The sequence below is a fragment of the Nicotiana tomentosiformis genome, chromosome 7, assembly GCF_000390325.3.
Source record: "Nicotiana tomentosiformis chromosome 7, ASM39032v3, whole genome shotgun sequence".
In the NCBI taxonomy this organism is placed as follows: Eukaryota; Viridiplantae; Streptophyta; class Magnoliopsida; order Solanales; family Solanaceae; genus Nicotiana; species Nicotiana tomentosiformis.
The window spans coordinates 118,753,905-118,781,394 of NC_090818.1; the positions used below are offsets into that span (position 1 = coordinate 118,753,905).

General features: G+C 33.6%; 1 protein-coding gene across 3 annotated transcripts; it reads left to right on the top strand.

The window, feature by feature from the left end:
- Positions 1-446: 446 nt before the first annotated feature.
- Positions 447-6,802, top strand: LOC104099975 (serine/threonine-protein kinase PCRK1). Of its 3 annotated transcripts, none has more exons than XM_018772038.3 (7): positions 447-743; positions 834-923; positions 2,206-2,616; positions 3,969-4,229; positions 4,405-4,527; positions 4,643-4,705; positions 5,690-6,802. In XM_018772038.3, exons 3-7 carry the CDS (start codon positions 2,236-2,238, stop codon positions 6,194-6,196), a joined length of 1,335 nt encoding a protein of 444 aa, XP_018627554.1. In that variant the 5' UTR covers positions 447-743; positions 834-923; positions 2,206-2,235; the 3' UTR covers positions 6,197-6,802. The 3 variants fall into 3 exon arrangements, with proteins under 3 accessions (XP_018627554.1, XP_018627553.1, XP_009605410.1); XM_018772037.3 differs by having other exon boundaries at positions 834-903; XM_009607115.4 differs by lacking the exon at positions 4,643-4,705 and having other exon boundaries at positions 458-743; positions 834-903.
- Positions 6,803-27,490: the final 20,688 nt, after the last annotated feature.

Sequence of the window (27,490 nt, forward strand, 5' to 3'; positions counted from 1 at the left end):
GCCGGAGTAATCTTGGAGTTTCTGTAACGTTTCTGTAACGGTCATATCTTGAATTGTCTCTTATCCGACCACCGATTTGTATCTGGTGATCATCTTTGACACGTGTGGTTTCCTTGAGACCGGTTTGTACCGTATATAGTCGTTACATAAAAGGGATTTTTTTACCGTTATATAATAATAAATTTAACAATACGATATAATAAAATTTAAATTAACAATCAAAACAAACATTAATATAATAGTTTTTAAAGTAACAATACCAAATAATATAATATTGTTAATCACACTACATACGGTTTTCAACTTTAAATTTTCCCCAACTATAGTCAAATACCCATTCTTGTGCAAAAGAAAGACATTTTCTCTGCATGTGGGGCTAAAAAAATGTGATACTGTCCCATTCCCACCACTGTGCAAATTCCATCTTATTATTATTATTAGCATACATTTTGATGAGTAAATTTAAACAATTGTGTCAAACTTTTCTTGAAAATACAGTGTGAACATACTGTTTGGAGAAAACTTTCCTTATGTGGGGTACGGTTTTGTTAGTTTGTTTGATCAAATGTTGCCGTGTGAAGACTTTTCAAGTCATTCTAAGTCTTTGCCATCTTTGAACAGAGATTGCCTCTTATTGGAGCTGTGTTTTCCTTATGAAATTTATTGAACTCCAAATAATATTGCCACTTATAAACATATTCAGATAAAATTTATCCTGTTCTTTCAGATTTAGCAGCCTAAAGGTGAGTTTTTTTTCAAGATTTTGAGTACCATTTTTTTGTGTCTATTGACAGTCAAAGTATAAAGTTGAATATGGGGTTTTTAATTCACAGGAACTGTAATTTTGGGCATTTCGGTATATCCAAGGACTGAAAAAGATTGAATCTTTGTGCCCTGTAGATGGTGGGTTTTCTTCATTTCTGGTAATTTTACCATTTTGGGTTATTTTATTTTGCTTGATTTATGCTTCAGTTTTCTGGTTTAGCTCTATGTATTGATGATTGATGATTAAGCTAGCGTTTGGCCATAAATTCTCAAATTTGTTCCGAAAAATCTGAGCGTTTGGCCATAAATTCCCAAATTTGTTCTGAAAAATCTGATTTGGGTGAAGTTTGGTTTGAAGATGAAAATGTGTTTGGACATCAGTTTTCAAAACATATTTTCCAAATTTATTTTGGAAAAACATAAACATGACGTATGCCCACAAGTTCTAAAAACTATCACAAATACCCAACAGTACCATTATCAATAACATTCATTATATTATCGCAAACCATAGTTCTGAACATAAATAAATTTGATACAAAATTATCATTTTTATAATGAATTACATGATACACCATCAGGTCACCGAGAAGACGAAGCAACATTATTACAAAATAATAAATGGTGGGCTCTTTCATAAAATACAAAAGTTTGGGGTAATTTTTAAAAAATGTAATGGTGATATTTTGGCCCAAAACTAGCTATTGAGCTGGTTTTGGGATTTGGGATTTTGCCAAAATGTTGGCAAAATCTTTGGCCAAACATGTATTTGCCAAATAAAATCCAAATTTATTTTGGCAAAATCTATGGCCATTCGGTCCTTAAAGTATTGTCTGGGGCAGTTGGTTCATTTTTGTGGTCCAAATGCAACATAATGGCTATTGAGATTTCGTATAGGCAAACCAATTAGTTTGGGATTGAGTGGTTGTTTCTGTTTCAAGGGTTTTAGAGCAATTCTTTCTTTATTTGAGAACCATGGAGCATATGTCCGGGAGCGGAGCTAGAAGCCCGAGTACGGGTTTGGCCGAACCCAGTAGCTTTTGCTCAAACAGTGTATTTGTGTTAAAAAATTCATTAAATGTGTGCAAATATTAAATTTAGAACTTAGTACTTGAAGTCGTCGTTGAAATTCTGGCTCCGCTTCTGCATTTGTCATTTGGTTTGGTAGGAGAGAATTGATTTATTACTAATGATTTCTCTTTTTGCATTTCCATGAGTTTGGTTGGTTGGTCAGTCTTCTGCCTATTTATCATATTTTTGTCTATTTCTTTATCATGTCCTTATTTTTACTTTAACAAGGCATGTGACGTTTTCTGTCCCTTAAATTCTTATATGTATTTTGCATATGGTCATGTAATTAGAATTCCTAAATATGATGTACAGAAATACGTGCCATGTGTTACTTGATATTAAGGTTCCATTCTGGATTTGAATCTGCAGGGAGCGTATTTAAGTACTATACTGAAGGACATGAAGTGTTTTCAGTTCTACGTTGGCGACAAGAAGGAAGAACCTAAGACAGTGAATTCAAATTCCGTTTTATCCACCTCTTCTGTTCTATCCGATCGCGAATTTAGGAATTCGCGCCTTGAGTCCTGCTCTCAGAATGCATCAGATACCAGCACAGAGTCCAGAGGAAGGAGCCAATTTCCAAGCCTGTCAGATAGGCCTTCCAATCTCAGGGTATTTACATTCTCAGAATTGAAATCAGCAACGAAGAATTTCAACCGTACTACCAAGATTGGGGAAGGCGGATTTGGATGTGTATATAAGGCCACTGTAAAGAGTGGTGAGGATTCAGTTAGAAAGATTGATGTGGCTGTAAAACAACTTGGTAGGAGAGGATTACAGGTAACTACTTTCTTTTTTTTAAGCTCGAATAATTATGTATTTGAAAAATTAGGATCTTGCATTTTGATATCTCTATTTATTAGATGCTGGTACTTTGCTGTTAGTACTTTGTAGGGTCACACTTCATTCATTTCTCTTACCATTTAAGCCTCGTACGGAGGTGTATTTGAAAACTTAGGATCTTGCACTTTGACATATCTATTTATTAGGTGTTGGTATTTTGCTGTTAGTAAAACTACTTTGTAGGATCACACTTCATTCATTTCTCTTGCCATTTAAGCCTGGTACGGAGCTATATTAGAAAACTTTTGCAAAAATTTTTAGGACAGAAAAACTTGAAAGAACAAAGCAAACTACTCTACAGTACGAAGTCGCTAGGGAAATATTTTAACTTTAATGTTAGTACATCTATAGAGCCACAACGACATCTATACATACTAATTGAGTTGGCTTGATGTTATCAAAATGTTTGATCAAACTGTGCACATGAAAGCCCATGGATTTGAGTGATTTTTTTTTTTTTAAACATGTCCTTTCTTATGTACATATCCTCTGTTTTTCTTTTTGAGGTATAGTGATGTACTCGCCCCATCTAAATGGCTAAGAGAATGACCAGAGATGCGAGCTACACATTTGAAAAACTGTAGATGGCTGAGTCCAGTCCTTCGAATTTTGGACAGCAAAGTGCTGAACCTCTATAGTTGGTTAACTAAAACTGTCCAACTACTTCTTCCAACATGTGATAGCTCCAATTAATATGGTTTGGTGACTACCACTGGTTGCTTACATTGCGCTGGTGAGTAAATCTTCTGATGGTTGAGGAATAATTCGAAAGATAGTTGTTTGGTTTGCCCTATTGAATCCTTCTTCTCAGTGTAGATGGGTGATTGGTGATCTGTTGACTGGTATTCTTTTTGGATTGTTTTTTACTGCTTGAATAGAAAATTTGCTGTAAATGGAGGTTTTGTCCAATAATATGACCTTTCACATATACGGATATACCCAAAAATATGAATAGCTAATAGAAAAGGGTTTATTTTTCCCTTTGTTTTAAGATGTCTAATGTCTAGACACATTTTCTTATGCTTGCATTCATCTTATATGTGACTTGAGCAGAGTGATACTGAACTTCTACTCTTCTTACTCCAAGATCAACATCATTGTTTGTCTTCACTGGCGTTTTGTGGAGCTGCTCTATATTTTTGTTATTTACCCTCAAAAAGAGTGGAATACACTACTGGTTTGGGATTGAGCTGTAGTTAGTTGATTGATTGATCCTCTTTTATTCAAAAACTTTTATGGTCTAGTCCCAATTTGTAGAATAATGTACTATTCTTGCTTCTATACAACAGGGCCACAAAGAGTGGGTGACAGAAGTCAATGTTCTTGGGGTGGCTGAACACCAAAACCTCGTCAAATTGGTTGGCTACTGTGCAGAAGATGATGAGAGAGGAATCCAGCGCCTTTTGGTGTATGAATACATGCCTAACAGAAGTGTCGAAAACCATTTGTCAGCTAGGTCAGAAACGCCTCTCTCCTGGGCAATGAGGTTAAAGATAGCCCAAGATGCTGCTCGTGGCTTAACTTACTTACATGAGGAAATGGACGTTCAGGTACTTTTGCCGCTAGCTATTTATACCTATATAAAAGGTGTAAATGTGTAACTAGCAAAAGGCACTTCAGCCCCTTTGTATCTTGTTTTTGTTGGATCAAGTTGTAAATGTTTCGAGTCAGCTATCGTTCTTAAGCCTGCTGTCTCTATTTTTTATTTTTTTTTCCATATTGTAGATCATCTTCAGAGATTTCAAATCTTCAAACATTCTCTTGGACGAGCGATGGAATGCAAAGTTATCAGATTTTGGACTGGCTAGGTTGGGACCTCCTGAGGGTCTAACCCATGTGTCAACTGCGGTATGCTCCCATAACTTCTTGGCATGCATCTCAATACATATTAGCTGACAAGATCTTTTCCTTTGGTCTTTTTCACTTATTCTTGCTTGTTTATTAGTTTTTCTAATTAATGTAGGATACTAGGATATTGACAGACTTTCATATAGACCCAGGGGTGGAGCTAGGAGCCCGAGTACTGGTTTGGCCGAACCCAATAACTTTTTCTCAAACAGTGTATTTGTATTAAAAAATTCAATAAATATGCACAAATATTGAATTTAGAACCCAGTTATCGGTACTTGAAGTCGTCGTTCTAAATCCAGAACCCATAAAGTTAACATCCTAGCTCCGCCTCTGCATAGACCTAACTCGTTTTCTTGAAATGATCAACTCTAATCTACCTAAAGTCTTCACTGGACTTCTTTGCTAAAGATAGTCCTCCGACTAATTTTATTTTTTATTCCTGTTACTTTTTAACAAAAAAAAGGGTCCAGACACATTGACTTTTGCATGACTTCATTTTCGGTCCAGTGTCTATTTAGCAAACTATTGTCCTAATAACATACGCTCCTTTAGTAAAGGATTATGTCAAAATCCAGTAAAACCTCTATATTTCACTTGCACCAGGTACTGTGTCTAAGTAATTGAATCTATTTTTCATCAATTTTGTCATTTGACCAGATGATAAGGTTTGATATATCTAGTTAATTAGTCCTTGAAATAATTCTACACGTGTTCGACCTATATGTTCCGAGGCGGACCTATGTTGTAAAGAGAGGGGTCACCGGTGCCCGGAAAGATCGGTAAAAATTTCATGTATACATGTACATATCTTTAAAAAATAGTAATATATTAGTAGTGATACCCTATATACAAAGTATATTTTGGTTGAGTACAAAAGCTCCCCCACGACCTTCAAATCCTGGGTCCGCCTCCGCTAATATGTTGAATGATAACCGGTAGATTTAGTGGTGAATGTGTATTTTCCTTAACTTTAAACATAAGAAGACTGAGTAGGAGAAGCAAATTCAACACTAGAACCACCCCTTGTCCCTAGCATGCTTTCCAAGCCTCTTCTTCCCCCTTTAGCAACCTAGCTTTTATTTCGTTTGTTATCTTTTATCAATTCTATGTATTATTGGAAACAACGTAAGCATATTATATTATCTATCTATTGTATCAGGTTGTTGGAACCATGGGATATGCAGCTCCCGAATATGTTCAAACTGGCCGTCTCACGTCCAAGAGTGATGTGTGGAGCTATGGGGTCTTTCTATATGAGCTGATTACTGGTCGACGTCCATTAGATCGAAATCGTCCTAGGAGTGAGCAGAAGCTCTTAGAGTGGGTAAAACCATACATATCAGATTCTAAGAAATTTCAGCATATATTAGACCCAAGGCTTGAAGGTAAAATCTCAAGGTCAGCTCAGAAGCTCTCTATTGTCGCCAACCGCTGCTTGGTCAGACATTCAAAGTCACGCCCGAAAATGAGTGAAGTCCTGGAAATGGTGAATAAAGTTATCGAAGCGTCAATAGGAGTAGGAAATCCTGAACCACCTGTGAAAATTGTGGAACCAACTTCACCAGAATCTGAAAGAAAAGGTAAAAGGAGGATAAGTGATACCAAACTTGGAGAAGGTGGCCGATTAGTACGCATGTGGTCAACAAAGCTGATAAACACCTGTTAATATAATAATTCCAGATATGCACAAAAAAAAAATGAGAGAAAGAAAAAGTTAACAAAAACATTATATCCGTGAATTGACAGCATGTGGTGACTTTGGACATTATATGCGACTTGCTGCAGAGTTTTCTGGGGATCGGTAACGATGAATGAAGGGGGTTTGGCATTTGATACAACAGTTCTAAGGAAGAGTCTGAAGCTCTCGTGGTAATACTGATCTTGATATTTTTATTCTTGATTAAATGTGGCTTTTTGCCTCTCTACCTTTACCCGGTAGGGTTAAGCTTTGCATACATACTACCCTCCTTAAACCCCACTCGTAGGATTAAACTGAGTTTTGTTGTTGTTGTTGATTAAATGTGACTTTTATAATTTCCACGATATGCAAGAAAATGACCAAGATGAGAAACTTCGTCTTGTTACACCGTTATACATGAAAATTATCGATACTCCTTGATATAGAGAAATGGAGTATAGTGTTATTTGAACTCTTTTCTATTCTGAGTCACGTTTGTTAGGAATGTAATCTGAAACAAACATTCAAGTGAAATATTGGATCTTGTAACTAGATTATTTCAATATCGAAAATGGAAACGAGCTTTTAGTGGTATTAGATGAGCAGTTTTGTGGAAGGCCATCTTTTAACTTGACTATTCTTGAAATATAAGAGATGCCTTGTATTGACAATTCTGCTAGCTATAATGAAAGAGAAAGGTGCAGAACAATATATTAGTTTGAAAAGGAATTAAACTTGATTCTGTTATAAAATATAACTCAAAGTAACAATATGGAACAAGGAAAACTAAGCTAAGAGATATATGGAGAAAGGGAGAAAAAATTCTTATTTATTCTTCAATTGTGTGTATTTTCATATCTATTATAAGGCCTTTATATAGACATGAAAAATAAAAAAAATATGTCATTGAATATGTCATTAGGCATTTGAGATGAAGATCATGGAGTGGACATCCACCATAATTTGATATTTCATTCAAAAATTTCAAACCTCAGCTTAATTTATTGTGAACTTGTTTGTTTAATGTTCTTGTGAACTCTTACACAATTAATGTTGCTTTCCTTGAGTGGAATCTGGTGATTTACCTCGTGTTTTGGTATGTCAACCAAAGGAAGAAAGAATACTCAGTACTATATTACTCGGGATGAAAAAGTTAACAAGTACCCCTGTATTCAAGGGGCGTAGGTGGACGGAAGGGAGTTTAGCCGAAAATTATACTGTATATAAAAGGCAGTCCGGTTCACTAAGCTCCTGCTATGTGCGGGTTCGGGAAAGGTCAAACCACAAGGGTCTATTGTACGCGATCTTATCTTGCATTTTTGTAAGAGGTTGTTTCCACGGTTCGAACTCATGACCTTATGGTCACATGGCAACAACTTTATCAATTACGCCAAGGCTCCCCTTCAAAGTACACTATATATATATATATATATATATATATATATATATATATATATATATATAAGGTTAATTTTTTTTAATGTATATATATTAGATGTTAAATTCTTTTAGTTTCTTTGTGTATTTACTTATTTTGTTTTTTAAATCTCGTCGGTGAAAATACTGCTGATTTCCAGAACTTTAACTCAGCCCCATAGAAACAAAGTAGTAGTATCACTATTTTGCTTTCATTGGCTGCTCTTTCATGCAAATCTTTTCTTGGTAGTTGTCATCATTCAAATATCAGATGACTAGGTGCAAAAATGTATTTATTCATGGTTTTAATACCCCAGTCATATCAGTACCTCAGCATAATTGCTGACCTTTTGACTAGACCATTCGTGTCAAGAAGCCATTTACATAGTTTTTCAATCAAAAAGTTTGATTAACCTTTTTAAAAGTATTGTTCCTTATTGAAATGATTTCATGGTCATCTTTCCACCTAGGATGGTTGTCAATGCTGCCAAAAACTAGGCAATTGGCTAGTAGTTTAGAATTCTAGATCAGACTCTCGCATTGGTTAGTGGCGGTGTAAGCAGTTAAATTTTATCGAATTTAATTCGATAAAATAGGTGGATTTGCGGTCGTTCCCTATATTTGTGTCACCTTTTTACATGTACCCTATTTTTTAAAGTTATTGATTTGGTAGTCATCTCACAAAAAATCCGTAATAATATGACAATTACACCCCTAACAAAAGATATAAAACGATCTCCTCCTCTCCTCTCAGCAACTTTATAAAACAACAAAAACTTGTCCAGATTCATCTTTAGAATCACATTTGCATGAAGTTGTTTCACCTTGAAGCTAATGTAGCATGAAGTTGTTCCATGTTAATGTATTATCTTTGATTTTAATTTTTTCATGATTATGGTTTTAGATGTTTGAGTGGACACATGAATGTACAGTACGTACAGTGTTAATTTTTTGGTCTGAAAATGACAGAAAATTCAACAATTATACCAAAGTGGGTTGAGGATTATCGTATGTATTCAATTCCTTTGCAATATATATGTGATTTATGTTGCACATTCCGTTACTTGTATTCTTCGGTAATTTTTATCGTTCTCTTTTTTCAGGCGTTGGGGAAATTGTTTTAGTATTTTTGTTAATAGAGTTAATTTTGTGTCGGGTCATTAAACTTTATTCAGTACAACAGTAAAGTTATAAACTTATATTTGTAATCATATTAAAGTAAGTGAATTTTACCTAATATATCAGTGGAATTGCAACACCACGTACTGAAGTTTTAGCTAATGCATGCTGAAGTTATTTATCCTGCAGTCCACAGTTTTGTCATGAATTTTATTTGAAATTTCAGTCTAAACATGCTGAAGTTATTTAGTTCATTTGCTAAAACTTCAGACTAAACATGCTGAAGTTATTTAGTTCATTTGCTAAAATTTCAGACTAAACATGCTTAAGTTATTTAGTTCATTTGCTAAGAGTTCAGACTAAACATGCTTAAGTTTTTTAGTTCATTTGCTAAAACTTCAAAAGTAAATAAATCGAAGACAAGTATAGAGGGAGATTGAAATTTTTATTCAACTTCAAACTTCTGTAGATAATGAACTGAAAACTCCTCTATTTATAGAAGAAAGGAAGCAGCTGCGAGGCTTTTCAGGAAGCAGCTGCAAGGCGTTTCTTTAGCTGCTTGTAAGTTGTCTGCATGAGCTGCTTGTAACCAACCTGTTTAATAAAAAGCTGCTGCAAATCATTTCATTGAGCTGCTTGCAACCTGCCTGCATCAGCTGTTTGTAGATAAACTTCAACAGAGTACTAAATGGATAATCTTCTTCAGGAAGATTATCTATAGCGGAGTAATGAATGGACATCCACAATATAATATTTTCATAACACTCCCCCTTGGATGTTCATTAAAAGATAATGTGCCTCGTTAAAACCTTACTAGGAAAAACCTAGTGGAAAAAATCCTAGTGAAGGAAAAAGAGTACATATATTTAGTAATACGCATTTTTAGATGCCTCATTAAAAACCTTACAAGAAAAACCCTATGGGAAAAAGCTTAGTAAGGAAAAAAGAGTACATTGCGTATTTCACTCCCCCTGATGAAAATCTTGTTTCAAATATTTGAGTCTCTGCATTCCAATCTTGTATACCATCTTCTCAAAAGTTGAAGTTGGCAAATATTTAGTGAACAAATCTGCTGGATTGTCACTTGAACGGATTTGTTACACATCAATGTCACCATTTTTCTGAAGATCAAGTGTGTAGAATAATTTTGGTGAAATGTGCTTCGTTCTATCTCCTTTTATAAATCCTCCCTTTCATTGGGCTATGCATGCAGCATTGTCTTCGTATAAAATTGTGGATCTTTTATCACATTCCAAATCACATTTTTCTCGAATGAAATGAATCACTGATCTCAACCATACGCATTCCCTACTTGCTTCATGAATAGCTATTATCTCAGCATGATTTGAAGAAGTAGCAATAATAGATTGCTTTGTGGAGCGCCATGATATGATAGTACCTCCACATGTAAATACGTACCCGATTTGAGATCGAGCTTTATGAGGATCAGATAAATAACCTGCATCTGCATAACCAACAAGATCTACACTACCTTTGTTAGTATAAAATAAACTCATATCAAGAGTTCCCTTTAAATATCACAATATATGCTTAATCCCATTCCAATATTTTCGTGTAGGAGAAAAGCTATATCTTGATAGTAAATTAACAGAAAATATTATGTTGGGACTTGTAGAATTAGCAAGATACATAAGTGCACCCATTGCACTGAGATATGGTGTTTCAGGACCAAGGAGTTCCTCATCCTCTTCTGGAGGTCGGAACGGGTCCTTATTCACTTCAAGTGATCAAACAATCACTGATGTACTCAATGGATGCGCTTTGTCCATGTAAAAGCATTTTAAGACCCTTTATGTATAGGCAGATTGATGGATAAAGATCCCGTCTGCTAAAGGTTGAATTGGCAGACCAAGACAAAGTTTTGTCTTTCCAAGATCTTTCATCTAAAATTCTTTCTTAAGATATTCAATTGCCTTTTGGAGCTCTTCTGGAGTTCCAACAAGATTTATGTCATCAACATAAACAGCAAGTATAACAAATTATGATATCATTTTCTTTATAAAAATACATGAACAAATAACATCATTTATATAACCTTCTTTCAACAAATATTCACTAAGGCGATTATACCAAATGCGCCCAGATTGCTTTTAACCGTACAAAGATATTTGTAATATGATTGAATACATTTTCCGAGATTTTAAATTTGCTTCAGGCATTTTAAATCCTTCAGGGATCTTCATATAGAATTAATCAAATGAGTCATATAAGTCATGAATTACATTTAAATGCCATGACATCTTCAGGTGTCTGGACTACATGTCTAATCCTCACAATCTTTTACAATATTGTGCACTATATTGTATCAAATATATCGTTGACGATCATTTCGTATCAGTTCGCAAGCGACATAACTTGTTGAGATCTCATCACTTTCTTATTTTCAGGTACTTGAACTTCTTCTGAAGTTTCATGAAATGTTATGTCGTGGGCTCTTCCAGAGCTTATTTCCTCCTTATTATGATCATTTGCTCCTATTATTTTTCAAGGATTGTTAATTTTAGAACCGATCGGTTTACTACGCTTAATGCGTGCAGTAAACTTTATCCTTCAGGGACTTTAATTTTAATAGGAGCATTTGCAACTAAAATATGATATTTAATTTTGGATCAGCAAATGCTTCTGGCATTTGACTTGAATTATCTTCTAAGTGAGGATCATATTAATGATAATTCGATTTATATAGCATATTTTGGAGCTGTTTATTCCACCCCCCAAATGTTAGAAAAACTAACTCATATCCTCAATCTTCTTTGAGAAACATATCTTTGTGCATTGTGGTAGAGAAATTAATCATATACCACACATCAAAAGTTATTAGATAGTAAAAAAAATTGGTTTCTAATCATAAACTAATTGTGAGGGGAGGACTTATCATATTTTGTTGGTCTGATGCATACAAATGTTGTTGTATACAATTTAGAAAATCTTAGACCAACACATGAGACTTTGTTCTCATAAGCAATAGTTTAGCCATTAATAGATGGTATTCAATGCTAAACTAGCTTGGATATAAACCAGCATCATCAAGATGAACTATCTTGATTTCATAATCTGAAAATTATGCTCTTAATTGAGAAAGACAATTTCAAATGCCAAACTGCAGGTTGACAATAAACATACATGTAACCATCTTATATATGCATCTATAAGTGGTTCATATGATGGGTGAACGGTCCCATATTCACCTTTTATATATTCCAGAATTCGGAGATTTTAGTCCCAACTTTAGGTGGTATAATCAAGTTATTATGAGAACAAGTAACACAAGAGCATTCTTAAAGAATCTTCTAGTTCTTCAGTATATGCTTGTCTGAATTCTCAAATAGCTCATTTAAAAATGGCAAATGAAAACTTCAAGTTTATCATGTCATGTGCTATCTCTAAGTAAACTTCTGATTTACTATGGCATAAACTTTTGTATCAGTAAACTTCTGATTTACTGTGGCTACTTTTGTATCGGTAAATTTCTGATTTACTGTGACTGCTTTTGCATTAGTAAACTTCTGGTATATTGTGATACATGATGTAATACAAATTTGAAGAATAAGGCAGGTATCTTCTCACATACATATTTACCCCTTATGATTGTGGAAACATGAAGATTTTCAATCTTTCAATCATTTGTAGTCTCAGTATGATAGTCATATGTATTAGTAAACTTCGGTTTATCATAACGTATGTTTTGACCACAATAATAACAAATAAGCTCTTCGGGAGCCTTCCATTTATTGTCCACAATCAAATATTATTCAGACACTACTTGTGTCATGTGTCTTCTAGACAAACAGTTAGCTCTTTAGGAGCTTTTGTTGTACTACCAAATATTGCTGAGACACTTCTGGTGTCATGAGAGAAAATCATAATCAAATGAATAATATAAAGCTAATTCTAAAATTATAAATGACGAAAATTAAGAATTTTAATATTTCTACTACTAACTTTGTGACAAATATCTCCTTCAAGGAGAAATATCATTAACATCTGAATATTTTGTATCAATACGGCAATCACTATACATAGTCATTTTGTATCAAGAATATTTTTGCCTTAGAATGATACTTAATAAAATTATCCAAGATGTTTTACGTACAACAAGTACGTGTGGCAATGATCTTTATGCTACAAAAATAATATTTATATCCTCCATTATTCTACCTCTTCAGGAGGTGAGTTGTGGTATTTCTTCATTCGCTCCAGGGAATGAAAATGTGCTTCAAAAATAACTTTGAATAGCTCATTATTTTGTTTAAGCACATAAAGATACTGCTTCAAAATATTTTCCTACTTCAGGAGGAAATTTCAATTGTGTTACTTCTTCAGGAGCAAATTTAAAATACGAAATATTGAGTATATTTTCTAATGAGTTTTTGCTAATGCATGCTGAAGTTATTTAGTTCATTTGCTAAAATTTCAGACAAAACATGCTGAAGTTATTTAGTTCATTTGCTAAAACTTCAGACTAAACAGGCTGAAGTTTTTTAGCTCATTTGCTAAAACTTCAGACTAACCATGCTTAAGTTTTTATCTTGCAGTATGTAATTTTCTAAAGAGTTTTTGCTAATGCATGCTGAAGTTATTTAGTTCATTTGCTAAAATTTTATACCAAAACATGCTGATGTTTTGTAACAAAGTCTACAGTTTTGTCGTGAGTTTTATCCGAAACTTCAGTCTAAACAAGCTGAAGGTTTTTAGTTTATTTGCTAAAATTTCAGCCTAAACATGCTTAAATTTTTGTCCTGCAGTTTGTCAATAATCTTTTATTAAAGAAGGGCAAAATCGTCTTTTTAAAATGCTTTTAACAAAAAAAATAGGTACGGATGCAAATGAAAAAACAAAACGGGTATAAGTTAAAAAGGGGCGGCCAAATAGGGCGCCCCATGCAATTTTTACGATAAAATAATGTGGATTATATTTTAAATATATTAGTCCAAATAAATATTTTGGGCTAACATATTTAGATTAATTATATAAGTCCAATATTATTGTGCTAGCTCATTTAAGTGGGCTACAAATGATGAGCCCACCTCATTAGGCCCAAGATATCATCTTCCTAAAGGTCCAGTTTGGGGCTATATGTCAAATGATGTGGCACGACAAGTGAAACGGAAAAGCCAATAGGATCATGCCACGTGTCAAAATAACAAGGCATGACAAGTCAAATTAAAAGACCAATGAAATTGTGCCACATGTGCAAGTGACATATTCTGGCCAATCAAATACGGCCTTGTCACTCTTCAATCTGATTGGTCGAAAAGAGTTTGTTCTCAACACAACTCTTCCCACAACAATAAATAGGGGTCTTCATAATTAAGAAAAGACACCAGAAGTTATAACAAGAAGACACAAGGGAGCTCGTGGATCAAATGCCACAATTCTCTGCAAACCGCAAGTATTTAAGCACTTCATCACAAATTTCAAGTTTTCAAGATCAAGAACGAAGTCAAATTAAATACAAGGCGTTCAAGATCAAGGCTACTTGTTCGTGATACAATTCGTGGCAACAATCAAAGTGTTCGCGACGGATAAATCAAATTCAAATTCAAGATCAAGCTTAAAGGCCCTTGAATTTATATTGAAAAAGTAGAATCAGAGGAATCATAGAGATTGTAACACTCAAATTACTCGAAATCAAATACTATGATTATTGCAATATTTTACGGTCTTGATTTTATTTTCTCGATGCAATTTATTGTCTACAGGCGGATCCAGACTTTAGACGTTGTATGTTTTGAGTTGAGAGAGTGATTTCTAAAGTGTATAGCTAACTTATTTGGTCTTATTTTTTGCGCGTGCACACACGTATATATACACACTCATGGTTGAATCCGCCGCTAGACTATAATCAATTACACCAAAAATAGCATTTCAATATGAAGATGTGATGCCTAGTTCTTTATTAATAGAAGTGTAACAAAGAATATTTATAGAAAGGCGGTGGCCAACATTGACTTTAAAGCATCACATGTACACGGACTGGGAAATACGTGACAGAATTGAGGAAAAGGAAGTGATTTTATGATATAAGAAAAGAATCATGTTCTGTTTTTTTCCTATGTTGACACTTTCTCCAGCATATACTACACTGCCTTCAGATCAAAGAAAAGTTTCTGCTTTCTAATTTTCCCTAACTATATGGGGGGCTCTAGTTTATGAAATTGGCTTTATATATAAAATAGAGTTCTATCCTAGCTAGTGCATTTGACTTTAGTGCGTAATTAATTTGGTTGGAACAACAAATCCAATGTAATCCAGTGAAGTTTGGGGCATAATGTGTATGCAGACCTTACCTCTACCTTGTACAAGTAGAGAGGGATTCCCAGCTTAGGCCAGCATAGTTGTAGCAATAAATTAAATCAAAAGAAATATGGTTATGAACAAGTCATGAAAAAATAGTAACAAAACCGAAGCAGAAGCAAAATCAGATAGTGATAAACATCCGGAATAAGATAAAATAAGGGTAATACTAAAACTACCGGTAAGGACGTGAAGCAAACTCTACTTACTAATATTCCACCCTAATTCTCAACCTCTACAATTTTTCTATCAAGGGTCATGTCCCTAGTAAGCTGAAGAAGCGTCAAGTCCTGCCTAATCACCTCTCCCAAATAATTCTTCGGCCTCCCTCTACCTCTCCTCAAACCCCAATATTCAACCTCTCATACCTTTTCACTGGGCGTCAATACTCAATACTTCCAAAATAATGACCTTTTGATTTTTATAGTTATGTTAAGTTGTTAACTATATGAACAACGAATCTCAATAATATCACACGAGACAATCAAATGTTTGTGTTCTCTTTTATCAATCCTTTCTTGGTTAGTACCTATTCTATTTTCTATGTTACAAACAATGTAATGTATTTTAAGCTTTTATTTTCGGTGCTGAAAAGGAAATGTTATACTTTTATATAACTTCAATAGACTCACGTATAATAACGCTGACGACATGTATGTAGAGCAATCAATATCATGATAACACCATTATTAGCTCTTTAAGCCAATAAAGCCATATCGCCAAAAGAAAAAAAAAAGCTTCTTCATTTTAATTTAGGTGATACCCATTTCAATGTAGAACTAAGTATGTCTGATTTTTTTTTACTTTTTTTTTACAACTATTAAAAATATTTATTAAGCTATTCATATTTTAACTTCAACACGATGCGTGCTCTATTTTCACCTACAACTTATATATTCTTTGCCATCATCGCCAATAAAATATATAATATAACATCTTAAATTTTGTACCAAATAGAACACTATTATATATAAAATAAAATGAATAAGTAATTATACTTACGTCGTCCAGCATCGTTATTCAATTTAAAATTGTTCAACATGTTATATGCCTTGGGATCATCTTAAGGATGACCAAATTCAAATAGAATCTAACAAAGAATTGGTGTGTAAGCCAAAATACTGTGATGTTCGTGACTGTGGGTAGGCCGAAGAGGGTGGATCGAGTAGAACTGGCAGACGTCTAGGTCAGCAAGCTTTTGAAGAAGGGGTGTACATGTCACCTAGACGAATTACACATTACTCATTAGAATGAGAGAAGAAAGTGAAGAGCTTAATAAGGCGCAATATAAGTTCACAAGGTACGCACGCCTATGAGACTCGATATAGTATAGTTAGAAAGACAAATTTGTGCAGCAACAATACATGCTATGGACTTGAGCAGTGGCAAATGCTCCATTAATTATTGATAAATGCATGTGTTATTTTTATGTCAGTCAGCATTATCCATGCAGCAGCTTCACGAAGTGGAATGAGAGACTCTTTACTATATATATAAAGGAAAATATAAAATAAAGGACAATTTTCGTAATGTGTGTAACGCTTTAAAAAATAAGCAAGCACCACATTTAATATTCTAATTTAGTCAATAAGTCTAGTGAGCTGAATCTTGTCCCTGAGCAATAATATTTTTTCTTGTAAAAGCTTACTCGTACCTAAGGCTATCCAACGGGACATGTCGGGACGGGACGAGGCCAAATAATCGGCACGGGATAGGACGGGACGATATTTAACCGGGACGATTACGGGACGGGCCTTAACGGGACGTCCCGGTAGGCCCATCCCATCCCACTAACAAACAGGATGGGACGGGACAGTTCGTAGGCCTATTTTTTTTTAAAAAAAATAATTTATTATTTAAACATTAAATTTGACAACAACTAATTTTTATAGATAGCAACGATTATTTTTTTAACATTGACAATGACTAAGTTTTTAAAGTTTGCAACGGCTAATTTTTTGACTTATTTAATAAACTTAAAACTTAATAAATTATAAAGAAACTAAGTAAAGAATTATAAAATATTAAAACAAAAGACTTGTAATAAAATATTTTAGTAATTATAATAGACTTTAATTTATTTAATATAATCTCAAGTTATAAAGTAACTAAGTAAGAGTGTAAGACAATTCATAAAAAAAAAATCAAGGTTAAAACCTTTTATTTTATTAATAGAACTTTCAAATTTCACATACACATACAAGTCTTTTGAAGAGCACCTAATCTATGCAGCCACCTTCTAGGAAGGGTTCTGTTTGAACTAGACCTCTTAGTAGCCAATTACAAATTATCATACTAATATTTGTAAGCTCCTATATAATTTTGTTGTAACTTATCTATAATTTCTCTTGGAAATTGTTCAGGAATTGGCAATGTTGATTGATGTTCCATGAGTTCCATGTCGTCATCACTCCCAGTGCTAAGTATCTCATTGTATTCTTCTTCTTCCCTATAGGTTAATTTTTCAAAACCAAGATTTCTTCTTTCTGAATTAATCCAATCTCTGAATAAGACAGAAATCTCTTGGTTGTTCTCTTCTAATGAATATCTATGATCTCCGATTTGAAATCTTACCGTGCTAAAAGTACTCTGCGATGCTACTGATGATGCTTGAATTACCAGTATATTTCAGGTCCATTATTGAAAATATTGGAAATGCCTTACCACGCTCCCTCCACTATGCCAAAATTTGTTCGTTACCTTCTTCGTCTTTAATACATTCCAATCATGATTAAGATAAGAATCAAATTCATCATCAATAGAGGAATCAAAACCTGTTATATCCTCCATACCTTCCCATAGAACTTCTACTCTAGCCTTAGAAGTAATAAGAGCATTTTCACCCCCTGTTGTTGCCATAGATTTATAACTATCAACATCGATCTAGCATAAGAATATATGTTAGCTTGGCAGTCTTCGAGAGATGGCTGTTCAATTTCTTGAATTTCTAAATTCTCATAATTTTTACGAATAAGTCCCTTTGCACCTCTTAATTTTATAGATGGGTTAAGTAGAATAGAAATTAAATAAACTTGTGGAATAGGGAAAAAATACTTTATAAATTTTACAATTATTTTATTAATGGCTGGTGCATAAGTTGGATTTGTTTTATACTTACCAAATACAACAGACATTTTATAAATATACCATAATATTTGTGTAACAGTAGGATAATATATACCAGAAAATTATTTTGTAGCATAATAAATTTTTTCTAAAAATTTAGTAAGCTCTTTGATCTCATCCCAATCAGAATCAACAATTTGATCAGCGGGGATACCATTATGCATGTTAAATACCTTTTGTATAGGCGCCCAATAATCATAAGCAACTTTAAGCATTTCATAAGTAGAATTTCACCTAGCACAATAATCTTTTGGAATTTTTCTTTATGGAAGGTTAGCACTAGCACATTATTGTGCAAACTCCGAAGTCTACTCGCTTTATTAGCACAAACAATATAGCATCAATCATGTTCTACTTTACTACAAGCCTTAGAAAATAAATTAATACCATCTTTTACAACCAAGTTAAAAATATGGCATGCACATCTAACATGAAAATTGCTGGATTAATTGGACAAAGCCTAGCTCTTAAGCTATTTGCTGCAGTTGTGCTAGCAATAGCATTATCTAATGTGATAAGTTAAAACTTTATCAATGAGCACATAAAAATCAACTATTTATAGAACAGTAGTTGCAATATATGCTCCAGTGTGTTTTGAATCAACAAATTTATAACTAATAATACGTTTTTGCTTGTTCCAGTGATGATCAACCCAATGACATGTAACAATTAAATAATCACAACCATTATGACTACGGCCTATATAAGATGTGATAGACACTTTACAATCTAAGTGAAAAAATACACAATGAATATACTGAAGATATTCAGTTTAAAATTTAAAAACATCATTTCTAACTATGGTCTTAGGAAAACCTTGAAAAACAGGATTATAAGTTTCTTGTATATAATGCACAAAAGCAAGGTGAGAAGGAAAAGTAAAAGGTAAGCCATAGACATCGACCATTTTTGATAAATTTTCCTCTATCTTTATTATAGGGATGTAGTATACTACCAGAAGCAGGATAAAGCAGTTGTTGTAAAAAGTTAGAACCCCTGCCAGATCCACTAGGAGCACCAGTGCCGCTGCTAGGATCCGAAATTTTTTCGGCATCTAGTGGAGCTTGTATCCATAAAGATTTGTGTTCATTAACTAAGTGTCTAGTTAAACCCCTCGTCCCACCTGATTTTTCATGTGCAAATCGTGCCTTACATTTTTCACATATATCAAGTGCAGTGACTTGTGTTTAAAAAAATTCCATACAAGTAATATTTTCGTGCGTTTAACCTTAGCCTTAACCCTTACAGGAGGTACATGGGGTAAAGCTCGAGACCGAGATTGACTCTGAGTTGGGTGTTGTTGGACTAGTGGATGTTTCATCCAGTGTTTTAAAAGGCGCGGGCGTAAGACGAGACATTTTACATATGCCTCAGCGAGGCGTAAGCCCCGAGGCATGGGGTATAAGCCCCATGGGTATTTAATTTTTAATATTTTATAAAATAGTATAATTATAGTAAATATTTATAAACAGGTAAAATTGCATAAATATTGAAGAAAACTATAAATATGTGAAATATATATATATATATATATATATATATATATATATATATATATATGTTCTCCATCCCCACAAATAACTAGTCAAATAATCTACTATACGCTACTTACAAGTACAAATAGCTTGTGTCATGACCCAGTTTCACCTATAGGTCGTGATGGCGCCCAACACTACAGCTAGGCAAGCCAAGTTAATAAATTAAGCATATATTGACAAAATTTAAAATCAAGAAAAATAATAAAATCCAAATTCTATCAATGTGTGTGCCAAGACCTGGTGTCACAAGTGTATAAGCATCTAGTAGATTATACAAAACCTCAAATACTGTCTGAAATAAAATAGACAGAATGAAAAAAATACAAGGAGAGACACTAGTAGCTGCAGAACGGCTCAGAAAGGCAGCTCACCACTATGCCTCTGGATAGCGTGGGTGTAAGACGATAGGTCCCTCACTAATACTTGCCCCAGGTCCTGCACAAAAAGTGCAGCAAGTGTAGTATGAGTACGTAAATAACGTGTACCCAGTAAGTATCAAGCCTAATCTCGAAGTGATAGAGACAAGATGACCGACTTTGACACTTACTATGGGTCAATAATAATAACTGAAATACAATTAGAATATCTAAATCATCATGATTTACAGAATTTACAATAGTTTATTTAACCAACGGAAATAATCAAATTCCTTCAAATGCAACAATTCTCAATATATTAATTAAATTCCTTCAATTCAAATAATTTTCAATTTATCAATTTAAATCTCATTTACAGGAATAATAATTAATTCCTTAACAAGTAAGAATAATAATTCATTAAATTTCAAGAATTTTTTAATTAATCAATTAGCTTTGCAAGCTGAAATAAATTATTAAAATATCGTATAATTATTATTATTAAGTACGATTTCTGCCGAGGACGTACGACCCGATCCAGAGCATCGTGTACACTGTCGAGGGACGTGCGGCACGATTCATAGATGCATTTATCCTGCCGAGGCGTTCGGCCCGCTCCACAAGAAAAGAGGACATTTTCTTATGTACCTCCGGAAGGAGAATATATTTATTATGAGATAAATTTGGGAGGAAGAATAATTTTTTTTTAACAATTAATTGATTTAAACAGAAAATCAAGCATATGAAATTTTTCATCCTTTAATATCTTTATCTAACAATTCACAATATATTTATATATATCAATTTAGTATTAATTAATCAGGGAATACAATTCACACAAATAATTCATGCTTTGAGTCCTAAACTACCCGGACTTTAACATTTATAGTAGCTACGCACAGACTCTCGTCACCTCGTGCATACGTAGCCCCCGCAATTAGCAATAATTATTTAATTTAATCCCTATGGGATAATTTCCCCCTCACAAGATTAGACAAGAGACTTACCTCGTCTCAAAGTCTACTTTCCGATTATCGCGTCGCGTAAAAATCTCGATTAAATGCCGAAAAATCCGAAACTATCCAAAAATTAAATAAAATTATTAATATATGTTCAATAAATCGAAATTCATCTATTAAATAAATTACTCTATCCATAATGATAAAATTTCTAAAATTCATCCCGGGCCCACGTGCCCGAATTCTGAAAAATTTCGGATGAAAACGTTACCCATAATCTCAAGAACTCAAATATATAAATTCTATCTAATTCCATAACCATTTTCGTGGTTAAAATCTTATTTTTATAAAAATCTAGATTTTTCATCTAAACCCTTGATTTTTAAGATTTACTAGTTATAATCTACCTATAATCTATGTATTTAACTCAAGGAGTGTGGAATTAACTTACCTCAAAGTTGTTAGTTAAAATCTCCTCTCAAAAAACTCCAAAATCGCCCCAAGTATGGAAGAAAATGGGCAAAAATGGTGCATTCCTGTTCTTTTAAGCTTTCTGCCAAACATGTCTTTCGCACCTGCGAACAGAGTACCGCACCTGCGGCTTCCGCACCTGCGAAAAATCCTCGCAGGTACGAGTTCTACTTGCCTGGCCAATTCCCGCATTTGCGCACAAAGCTTCGCACCTGCGCGTTCGCAGGTGCGCAAATTCTCCGCATCTGCGGCGATCGCAAATTCTACGCATCAGCGGCGATGGTCTCCCCTTCCCTTTTCCGCTTCTGCGAAGAAATCTCGCATATGCGAGTGCCGCGCATGCGAGCTTTTGTCGCATCTGCGAATGTCGCACCTGCGACTGGCGGCCGCAGATGACACTCGGGGCTCCCAACTTCCAACTTGGTCCGAGCCTCGTCCGATTGACACTCGAGGTCCACGGGACCCCGTCCGAACATACCAACAGGTTTGAAATCATAAAACGGAATCGCTCGAACTCTCGGAATGCGTAAAACCACATCAATTCTAAGAATGATACCCTAAACCAAATTGATTCAAACTTAATAATTTTAAGTTCTTCAAATTACTTCCAATGCGCCGAAATATACTTAAACTACTCGTAATGACACGAAATTTTGCGTGCAAGTCTTAAAGCACTATACGCAACTATTCCCAAACTCAGAATTCCAAACGGACTTCAATTACTAAAAATCCTACTCCAAACCAAATTAGAAGAAGTTTAAACCTTCAAATAGTTAATTTTTACTATTAAGCGTCAAAACGCTCTCGAGTTATCCAAAACTTGATTCGGACATACGCTCAAGTCCAAAATCATCATACGAACCTATTGGAACCGTCAAATTCCAATTCCGGGGTCCTTTTCTCAAAATGTTGACCGAAGTTAAATTTGTCCATTTAAAGCTAACTTAAGGAACCAAGTGTTTCGATTTCAACCCAAACGCTTCCAAATCCCGGACCAACCATCCCCGTAAGTTAATAATCATTAAAAATACATACGGAAAATTTTATTTTAGGAAACGGGGTTCTAAAAGTTAAAAATGACCGGTTGGGTCATTACAGCTTGAGTCGAAAAGAATAGAGTTTTCTACATGGAGGAACCAAAAGGATGACTAACCTACAATTTGAACTTTAAACTTGCTACTATGAAAAAGAATAGAGTTTTCTTTGTATTTGTAAAAAAAAATTAAATATTCATTGCTTTTGGTATATTAGTAGACTAGCGGACACGATAAAGAATTGGGAAAGACCATAAATTGGGGCTACAATCAGTAAAAAGTTCTTGACTTTTAAATTTAACATATTTCAGTTCCTTTTTAAAACTTTTGAGTAACTACAAACTCACTTTTGAGAATTTGGGTATTATATGAAGAACTTATTCAACAAATTTTATTTTAATTTGAAAATGTCTATGAGGCTTATGCCTCACTACAAAAACGTACCTCAAACACTTGGGTACACTCCGAACGCTAGGGCGTACGCCCTGAATTGCTGGGCGTACGACTCTTGAGACTTTCGCCCTACACCATTGCCTCGGGGCATTTTTGGTGCGTCTCGCCCCAGGGCTCTCCCCAAAAACGTCTTTTAAAATACCGGTTTCATCTAATTCTTCTTCCTCATTTTTTTTCTTCTTATTTTCTTCTTCCTCATTTTCAAAGTATCTTTGTAAAGTTTCATGATCTAGTTGTTCTCCCAAACTAATATTATAATATGTAGGGGTTGGAAAAATAAAGTTTCATCAACATGAGTCATTTCATCTATATATTTTCTAATTCTAGGAGAAGGATTAGGATTAGGATTCGGATTACTACAACTGGCACCTTTACTACTTTTTAAAAATATGCCAAATATACTTTTAGGAGCCATAATTTAAATACAAAATTAAATTAAAAAAGTTAACACAAAAATTAAACACACAAATGAAATACGAAAATAGAACACATAAAGTAAACATAAAAATTAAGCATTAAAATGATACGCAAAAATTAGATATTAAAATTAAGAGATAGAATGAGTGCACCGTGATTAAATATTAAAACTTGAAGAAATTGCCCAAAAAAATTGCTCCATTTATTTGACGAATTAATTTGAAGCTTGAAAGTTGCTCCAAAAATTTGCCCAAATACTTGAAACGTGTTTCAAGTTGTTTGTGAAAAAATTGAGAGAATAATCTAGATAGAACGTAAGAGATTTGAGAGAGTGATTGATTTTTGTGGGAAAAAATGAAGAAGGATTGGATATTTATAGTTAAAATAGGGCCAAAGTATAATTTAATAAACTTAGGGATTAAATTAAAAGTTTGGCACGGGGTATTTTTTTTTTTTGGGGGGGGGGGGGAGGCAAATGGTCGTTTATAGCCGTTGGCAACTACTAATTTGGCAAAGAATATTGTTGCCCAACGGCTCTTTTTAAAACCCCGTCCCGCCGGGACAAAATGGACAGTTCGTCCCATCCCGTGTCCCGTTGACTATGGATCCAATCCCGTTTAAGACTAAGTGGGCCTGGACGGGACGTGACCGGGATGGGCCGGGCCGACAGGTCCCGTTGGACAGCCATACTCGAACCTGATATTTATATTAAATTATAGGAGTATTAGTTTATCATGATTACGAAATAATTTCATATGAAAATATGCATCGATTAACTCTGGCTAAATGTTCATTTTGTGCGATGACATGTTATTTTCACTAAATTAATTGATATTAACATTGAGTATGATCTAATTCTTTTTCTATTTTATCTCTTGAGATAAGTGAGAATGTTTATTTCTTTCTTCTTTTAGGGAAAAATGAAAGTTTGCAAGCAACAACATATAAAAAAGAATTTACCAAAAATGGAAAATGGTGAACGGCGAATGGTAATTGGCTTCATTTTGATAAGGTTAGGCCTGCAGTTTTCCATAAAAAAGTAGTTGGTAAAAAGTTTTAGGCTAATCCAATCCTTTTTCCATTTCCTTTTTCAATTATAATAGAATAAAGGGTATAAATTCAGATACCTAATATTTGTTTTAAAAAAATGTTAAAAACTATAGGGAATAAAATGACTCTGAATTTAAAAAGAAAATACTTGAGGGATGTAGCCCTTTCTTAAAAACATAGAGCAAGCCAAAAAATAAACCTTAAATAGAAACGTGTGACATGAAAATTAGTAGGAAATGATTGAATGTTCACAAGATACAATGATTTTGGACAAGCCAAAGGAAAATTAAATGAGGCGGGTATATTTCCATAATTTTCTTTTTGTTTTCTACCCGACTGGTATCTTCGTTAAGGCCCGATTAAATTTAGATTCACGTCGAAAAATCATATATTTAGGGGTAAAATACTAGCTTGCAAAGGCGACTCCATACTCATGGATTGAACCCGAAACCTCTGGTTAAAGATAAATGAATGCTTACTCCAGTCAGACCTCTTTATAACAGTCATTTATTATAAAAGTCAAATTTTTTCTCGGACCGATTTTTATGTTATATTATAATATATGTACTCTATAACAACACTTCACTATAACAACCAAAAGATATCGGAACAAATAAGGTTGTTATAGAGATGTTTGATTGTACTCCATCACAACCCTTGTTGGTGGATAGATTTCTGTATTGTCCATAATTAATTGTATTTAATTTTGCCTTAAAGAGTTTACCAGAATATGCTTTAAAGTGATTTTCATTGAACCAGACACTATAAATAAAGAGATTCCAACATTTACTTCCTCTTTCTTTGCTTTTAAACATATTACTATTATTCGACATTTTCACTAAAACTTAAGAATTTTATTTGCATATCCCTTGTTTTATTAATTATTCAGTTACTAATACCTGTAATTGATTTAAACAATGTTCTTTTAAACTTCGGTGTCAAAACTATTTTCTCATTCTGATGAATTAGGAGAACCAAAATTAATCATGTCATGAAGTCTTCTTAATGACAATGGTCAAAAATTGAGCATAGTAGCGATTAAATCGTATTTTTAGTAAGGTACCTATCAACAATAATTACTTGTATATATTACAAGGGTAATAATTATTGAAATATATTTAAATTTATGTATACTTTGATACTTAATTTCTTTATACTATTAGTGAACACGTATAGTTTAGCATGTGACAGTAAATTAATTATATATTATCGTAAAAGTTTATATGTGTTACATTATACTCTCTCTATTTTTAATTTATGAGGTAGTTTTTTAATTGAACATGAAATTTGAGTAAGAAAGGGAAATTGTGGTCTTAACATGCTAGTATGAGATTTCTATGGTTGTAAAATATCTCATTGAGGGTAAAATCAGAAGTTTAAAATATAGACTTATAAGAAAATAATATCAAATCTTTATAAATATATAAAGGAGGGACATAGAAGTCTGACGTGGCATATTCCATAGATGAGTATTCCTATTTATCTTTTTTTCTTTTCTTTTTTTTTGCCTTTTCCCAATCTTTTTTCTCTAATTTTGTTCTTTATTGTGATTTAAAAACTCAAGAGTTGTGTTCTTCCAATAAAGATCGAACGGTTGTGTTCTTCCAATAAAGATGGAACGGTTGCAACAATTACTAAAAACAACGGTAGCAATTTCAAAGGACATCATAATGAGAAAATTACATAATGAATATAGTGGTGGCAATTAATACATCACCAAGCTTTTTGTTGATGCATTGTCCGGCATTTAAGTATTTTATAAGGTATTATGAGGCTTTAGTGCGACAAGTATTATGGTGCTGAGAATACATAAATTGTCTCTCCAATCTTGCTTGATTAATCATGATTGAACTTTAAGAAAGTGATCAAAAATTGTATCTAATGTCATTTTAAGATCTCTTTTGAGTTAGTACATGGAATAATTATTTTACTCAAGTCCAACATTGATTATGCGATAGAACAAAAGAATACTCACTTATTTTTTGAAATACAAGTTATTGTTCCTTTTGATTTATTTTACAGGGTAGCACTAGAGGACGTGGAGCAATTACGCGGATATCATGATTTCAAGTAATATTTCTATTCAATTACATGATCTATGTTGCTAATGACATTGAAAAATGCAACCCCAACCTTAATTATGACAGATTATGAGAGGAACAAATGATACTGTTGAGCTACTTTTTAAAATAATTACTTACTCTTGACTGTTAATATTTTCAATATTAGTGTTTCCATTGCTCTTACACCTTCTTCCTTTTTGTATTATGTAATATTTTAAAGTGCGAGCCAATATTCCAAATATTTTCCATGTTCTCATACGAGATTCAGTATTCAAAACTCCGCAATATCAGTAGCTTATTATTGTTGGACTACATTCTGAGAATTATATTTGAGTTTAATATTTTGACGTTTGATAATTTTATTCAAAAAACAAATGAATGGGTAGGAAAATAAGAAAGGAAAAGTCATCAAAAAATGAATGGGGAAATTGTTTTAGTATTTTTGTTAATAGAGTTAATTTTGTGTCGGGTCATTAAACTTTATTCAGTACAACAGTAAGGTTATAAACTTATATTTGTAATCATATTAAAGTAAGTGAATTTTACCTAATATATCAGTGGAATTGCAACACCACGTCCTGAAGTATTAGCTAATGCATGCTGAAGTTATTTATCCTGCAGTCCACAGTTTTGTCATGAATTTTATTTGAAATTTCAGTCTAAACATGCTGAAGTTATTTAGTTCATTTGCTAAAACTTCAGACTAAACATGCTGAAGTTATTTAGTTCATTTGCTAAGAGTTCAGACTAAACATGCTTAAGTTTTTTAGTTCATTTGCTAAAACTTCAAAAGTAAATAAATCGAAGACAAGTATAGAGGGAGATTAAAATTTTTATTCAACTTCAAACTTCTGTAGATAATGAACTGAAAACTCCTCTATTTATAGAAGAAAGGAAGCAGCTGCGAGGCTTTTCAGGAAGCAGCTGCAAGGCGTTTCTTTAGCTGCTTGTAAGTTGTCTGC